The 7,049-nt window shown below is 43.6% G+C and overlaps 1 protein-coding gene across 1 annotated transcript; it reads left to right on the top strand.

Annotated features, from left to right (window-relative positions):
- Positions 1-380: 380 nt before the first annotated feature.
- Positions 381-6,244, top strand: LOC110891080. The gene is made up of 5 exons (XM_022138752.1): positions 381-816; positions 1,585-3,660; positions 3,709-3,808; positions 3,929-4,273; positions 5,737-6,244. Exons 1-5 carry the CDS (start codon positions 381-383, stop codon positions 6,242-6,244), a joined length of 3,465 nt encoding a protein of 1,154 aa, XP_021994444.1.
- The last annotated feature ends 805 nt before the right edge of the window (positions 6,245-7,049 follow it).

Raw genomic sequence — 7,049 nt, 5'->3', positions numbered from 1 at the left:
ATACAATCATCATGTGAGCTGTGTGGAGTATCACACGAGCCAGGTACATGTGAGCAGGGAGTTATGTTTACAGGCCACAAAGAGGTGGACTTTTTGGGCAATCAAATTAGGCCCCAAAATAACCCTATAGCAACACGTACAATCCGGGTTGGAGGAATCATCCAAACTTTGGGTGGAAAGCTAATTCCAATAACCAAAACCCACTCGGATACGCTCAGCACGCCCCTGCACCACAACAGTCTCAGGGGCAATCCGTTCAGCCCCATGGGCAATCTTTTCAGCCATCAGGGCAAACTTTTCAACCACGTTACAATAATTTAGGTTCAGGAAGCACTTCCTAGCCTCAAACCTCTCAAACCAACTCAAAACTAGAAGAAATGATGGCGCAGCTGTTAAACAACTCCAACAATGCCAATCAAATATCTGAAAAGCGATACAAGCAGCATGAGGAGCGTTTCATGGCTCAAGAAGGGGAAATGCGGAGCCAGAAGGCTTCAATTCAAACCATTGAGAATCAAGTCAGCCAATTGGCCAAAATGTTGTCTGAAAGACCACAAGGTAGTCTTCCAGGTAACACAGAACCAAACCCAAGAGGGCACGTTAATGCAGTAACGACGAGGAGTGGTAAAACCACGGGACCTGACAAATCGGACTCACCACCGATCACTGATACGGTCCAAACTGACGCTTCAGACGAGGTGCACGCTAGGCGAGTCCCAGCAAGTACAACACAGTTTCAGGAGCCAGTTAAAGATTTCATTCCTCCTATTCCATATCCGAGCAGATTGAAGAAGCAAAAGAACGATGAACAACATGGTAAGTTTTTAGAAATGTTTAAACAATTACACATAAACATACCATTTGTTGAGGCGTTGGCTCAAATGCCTAAATACGCAAGGTTCTTAAAAGACATTCTCACAAACAAACAGAAGCTCGAAAGCTTGTCTTGTGTGTTGATGAATGAAAACTGTTCAGCCCTTCTCCAAAACCGTCTACCTGAAAAGATGGGAGATCCGGGCAGTTTTACTCTTCCCTGTCTCATTGGCAGCATGTCTGTCAGTCACGCATTAGCCGATTTAGGAGCTACCATAAACCTTATGCCATATAAGGTCTTTGCTAAATTAGATCTGGGTGAACCTTCACCCACTAGAATGAGCATTCGACTTGCAGATCGTTCGATAAAATATCCGCGTGGGTTCGTTGAAAACATGCTAGTTAAAATTGATAAATTTGTTTTTCCCGTGGATTTTGTTATTTTAGATATGGACGAAGATTCAAAAGTGCCATTAATACTTGGACGTCCGTTCCTCAATACTGCAAGGACGATCGTTGATGTGGCAGCTGGCCAAATCACACTCCGAGTAAATGACGAGCACGTGACTTTTGATATTAAAAGATCAATGCAACATCCGCAAAGTCACGATGACATGCTTTACTATGTCGACATTGTCGATACTTGTGTAAGCTCTCATTTCAAAGGCACGATTGAAGAAATTGATATGGACACACCTCTTTTGTGTGAGAACCAAAACGACATTTCACAAAAGCAGCCAGTCTGCTAAATCGATGATGATGGTTCTCAAGGTCCTGATCAATTTGTGGAGATTGACCGTGAAGTTGAAGAAAAGTCCAAACCATCGGTTGAAGACCCACCGTCGTTGGAATTAAAAGAACTCCCACCGCATCTCGAATATGCATTTCTAGACGAGGAGTGTCACTTACCAGTCATCATTTCAGCATCCTTAACAAAAGAGGAAAAGAGACAGCTTCTCGAAGTTCTAAAGCTCCATAAAAAGGCCATGGCGTGGAAGATTATGGATATAAAAGGCATCAATCCTTCTCTTTGTACGCATAAGATTCTCATGGAAGACAATTACAAGCCTAGTGCACAACATCAAAGGCGATTGAATCCTAACATGCAAGACGTGGTGAAGAAAGAAGTAATTAAGTTGTTAGATGCAGGGCTGATTTATCCTATATCTGATTCTGTTTGGGTAAGTCCAGTGCAAGTAGTACCCAAGAAAGGTGGTATTACTGTAGTTCCAAATGATAAGAATGAACTTATTCCTACCCGTACCGTCACCGGATGGCGAGTTTGCATCGATTATCGCAAACTCAACGATGCCACCCGTAAGGACCACTTCCCGTTTCCATTCATCGACCAGATGTTGGAACGTCTGTCGACGAAGTCATTTTTCTGTTTTCTGGATGGGTTCTCTGGATATTTTCAAATTCCTATCGCTCCTGAAGACCAGGAGAAGACTACTTTCACATGTCCTTTCGGCACATTCGCCTACCGGCGTATGCCTTTTAGGCTATGTAATGCACCAGCCACATTTCAGTGCTGCATGGTAGCTATTTTCCATGACATGATTGAAGACTCCATGGAAGTATTCATGGATGATTTCTCTGTTTTCGGGAGTTCTTTCGATCAATGTCTTGGAAATCTGAAAAGAATGTTAATGAGATGTGAGGAAACTAATCTTGTGCTTAACTGGGAGAAATGCCACTTCATGGTGAAGGAAGGGGTAGTTCTCGGACACAAAATCTCTGAAGCTGGGTTGGAAGTTGATCCAGCAAAAGTGGACATCATTTCTAAACTTCCTCCCCCAACCTCGGTCAGAGCGATTAGAAGTTTCCTGGGTCATGCAGGGTTCTATAGGCGATTCATAAAAGACTTTTCAAAAATCGCAAGACCTATGACCCGTTTGTTAGAAAAAGATGCTCCATTTGTATTTACAGACGAATGCATGAAAGCATTCAAGCAACTTAAACAAAGGCTTATCGAAGCACCTATTTTAGTTGCACCCGACTGGGCGTTGCCATTTGAGATAATGTGTGATGCTAGTGATTACGCAATAGGAGCAGTCTTAGGACAACGAAGGGAGAAGCATTTTCATCCTATTTACTATGCCAGCAAAACTTTACATGATGCTCAGGAAAATTACACGACCACCGAAAAAAAGCTTTTGGCAGTAGTATATGCTTTTGACAAATTCAGGTCGTACCTTGTGTTGTCCAAAACAATTGTGTATACGGATCATGCAACAATTAAATACTTTTTTAGCAAACAGGACGCAAAACCGCGCCTTATCAGATGGATCTTGTTATTACAAGAATTTGATATTGAGATCCAAGATAAAAAGGGAGCTTTAAATGTTGCAGCCGACCATCTCTCGAGACGTGAGCATGGACGTTCTGAAAATTCGTTGGAAGAACCAATAAATGACAATTTCCCCCACGAATTTCTTCTAAGTATCGAGATGAATGACGAGTCACCTTGGTTCGCAGACTTTGGAAACTACCTAGCATGTGGAATCCTTATTAAAGGATTATCATATCAGCAAAAGAGGAAGTTCTTTGCAGATTTGAAATATTATATTTGGGACGAACCATATTTGTTTAGAATCGGAGCCGATCAGGTGATCCGAAGATGTGTGTTTGGAGAAGAGACAGCTAGCATTCTGCGCCACTGTCACGAGGGGCCAACCGGAGGTCATCATGGAGCAAACTACACTGCAAAGAAAGTGTTAGACTCTGGATTTTACTTGCCCACAATCTTTCGTGATACACATGAATGGGTTACAGCGTGTGATGCTTGCCAAAGGGCAACGAATATCTCCGCACGCAATGAAATGCCTCAGCATCCAATGCAAGTCTGTGAAGTCTTTGATATATGGGGTATCGACTTCATGGGACCATTTCCAGCCTCACGAGGTAACAAGTACATCCTAGTTGTTGTAGACTATGTCTCAAAATGGGCCAAAGCTCAAGCTTTGCCTACAAACGATGCTAGGGTAGTCGTGAGGTTCTTAAAAAGTTTATTCGCCTGATTTGGTGCTCCAAAAGCACTAATCAGTGACCGAGGAACGCATTTTTGTAATGCGCAATTAGAACGAGCCTTGTCCCGTTATGGAGTTCATCACAGATTGGCTATGCCATATCATCCTCAAACGAGCGGGCAAGTTGAGGTCACAAATTGGGGTTTGAAAAGAATCATGAAGCGGTCCATTAATAATAACCGCAAGGATTGGTCAGACAAGCTAGATGACGCTCTGTGGGCCTTTAGAACAGCATTCAAGACACCTATCGGTACCACACCCTTTAGGTTGGTTTACGGGAAAGCCTGCCATCTACCTGTCGAGCTAGAACACAGGGCATTCTGGGCCTGGAAGACGACAAATATGGATTTAAAAAGCGGAGGTGAATCCCGTTTTCTGCAAATCCACGAGCTTGAAGAGCTAAGAAACCATGCCTATGAAAGTTCTAGCAGGTACAAGGAACGAGTCAAGAGATTTCATGACAAGAGGTTGACAGACCATAAGGATCTCCGAATAGGGGATCTTGTCCTGTTATATAACTCAAGGCTGCGTTTATTCCCCGGGAAGCTAAAATCCCGATGGATGGGTCCATACAAAGTTAAAGAAATATTTCCATACGGGGTCATAACTATCGAGGATCCAAACGGGGCAAGTTTCAATGTCAACGGTCATCGTCTAAAACTCTACATCAACGGACCGGTTGACCCGGTGGAGGAAATTCTCGAGCTCCACATCCCGCACACTTAAAACAAGTGTGGGGAGAATGAGTCTAGCTATCGACTCGCTGACAAATTTAGCGAGCGTGTTTTCACACGCTAAAGGTAATTTTGTATATATTAGTTTTTAATATTTAGTTCGTAATTCGTTCATTTTTCGGTTTTTAAACGTAGGTACATACGACCTTGATCCATAATTTTTGGATTTTTGAAGTTGAATAAATGTTATAATATATGAAATAATGCAAAAATGGAAATTTTTGGTAAAATTTCGGACTTATGAGCTTACTGTGAAAAAAATTACATAAAAAGGCCCAGCTGTTGCACGGTCATGCCAAATCGGCACGGTAGTGCAACCCTTAGTCAAAACTGATCAGTAACTCGGACATAGGACAGTCATTGGATCGCACCACTGTGCGATCGTTGCACTACCTTGTTACCCGATAACACAGAGCGACCCAGGCCAGCGATCCGGGATGGCACGACCGTGCCAAATCCGCACGACCGTGCGACCCGAAAACCGAACAGTAAAACCCAGGGTATTTAAACAAATCTGCAGTAAAAATACTTCATTTTTCCGAAACCCTAAGCGCCGCACGGGAGTTCCTGGTCGCCCAAACCCGAAAATCACCTAATTTTTGCCTAGATTTCGCTTCAATCATCCTCCAAGGTATGTTTCCTACTTATTTTGTGGATTAAACTTAGTTTCTGATGTAGATCTGACGCTTGAACCAAGAAATTTTGGGGTTTTCTTCATAAATGTCAAATAAACCCTAGTTCTTGGGTGATTAGTGTTAAATCGGTAGTTCTGATGCTTGATTCGAAGTTTGTTAACTGATTACTAGTAAAATTTTGAAAAATACATGTCAAAATCAGTAAAATAAACTATTTTTGGGTAAAAGTTGCTGTCGCACGGTCACGGCATGACAGTGCCGGTTAAAAATCAAGCACAAATCATCGATTCTGAGCTGCGACGCCGAGTCGCACGACAGTGCCAATTTGGCACGGTGGTGCGACATCGATTACCGGTAACAAGCTGTTTAGCGAATAGGAAATGGCACGGCAGTGCCAAAGTGGCACGACCGTGCGACTGACAAAACAGAAACAGAAGCTTGAAAACAGCCTGTTCCGGTGGCAGCGATGAAATTTTTATGTTATGCTCTTATTTGATTGTATTCCTGTGTGCTAATGAATCACAGATTCCTCCACTTCAGCGAGAACAAAGCGAGAGAACAGCCATGTATTGCCAGACTAGAAGCATTATGGAATAGACGGGGACAAATCGGTGAACCAAGAAGGATCAACTGGGATACTCTGACAGCCCTGAACCAAGAAGAGAGGCTATCTAACATGATGTCACATCCGATGTCAAGGTTATTCAACATTGCACAACCCGTTTATCTTGAACTAACATTGGAATTCTTTGCTTCATACACTTATGACAAGCCAAGAAGCGAGAATCCGGACTTCAAAAACAGAGAGACAATACAGTTCAGGTTTGGGAAAAGTGGCACAAATGGTCAGTTGCTAAACTTGGAAGAAGATTGGGGATATACTCCTCCGAAGACATCGATTCAGAGCTTTTCACCAATATCTACAAGTTTGCTAATGATCAGCAACGGGCCAACTTTTGGGCACAAGTGGCAGTTGGACCACCCTAGGAAGCTAGGAAAGCTAAAGTTTCACGACTACGAGACCCGCTTCTGAGGGTCCTTCATCAGGTCATGAGTCACACCATCTGTGGATGCATGGACAGTGCAGGAAACTGTCCAACTCCAGATCTTCTTTTCATATATTCCTTAGTGACTGGAGTACATGTCAACCTCGCAGCTAGAATGGCGGAATTCTTTATACACAGCGCAGGGAGAACCACAAGCAGCGAGATCCATGGTGGTGAATATGTGACTCAGTTGGCATACAACTTGGGTATTATGACAGATGATGTAGTCAACGGACTCCACATGGTTCACGCAGGAGGAGATGTGGATATGAGATCTCTACGAGCAATGGGGTTGGTAGTAGATACAGATAATGGCCCGCGACTGAGGGGTCTAAATGGGGAAATATGGGATCCACTACCGTTACCACCACAGAATGAAGACGTCAACATGGCAGAGATCGAGCCACCACCACATGATCAGCCACAACATGAAGAGCATGAGCACCAGCATCAGTATCAGCACCAACAAAACTGGCCTCCAGGTATACCTTCCTACCCTGAGTTGTACCAGCAGTTCCAACATATGCAGGTTTCTCAAGATGCTATCAGGGCAACTCAAGACGCTATGAGAGCCGACCAGATAGCTATACGGGCATCTCAGCAGACCATGTGGGAGGAAGTGTATGCAGGATTTTCCTACATCTTTGGAGGGCTAGAAGGTGTATATCCAGGCCATTTTGGCAACCCTCCACAGTTTCCATTTGGAGACACAGGTACCTATGGGGCGGGTTCATTTGGAACACGCCACCATGATAGTGACGATGGTGAGGAGTAGGAGGAGGTAGGGTGAAA

The sequence above is a fragment of the Helianthus annuus genome, chromosome 1 (assembly GCF_002127325.2).
Source record: "Helianthus annuus cultivar XRQ/B chromosome 1, HanXRQr2.0-SUNRISE, whole genome shotgun sequence".
Classification (NCBI taxonomy): domain Eukaryota; kingdom Viridiplantae; phylum Streptophyta; class Magnoliopsida; order Asterales; family Asteraceae; genus Helianthus; species Helianthus annuus.
Note: the sequence above shows the minus strand (reverse complement) of the source record. Positions and strands in the feature narration are given on the sequence as shown.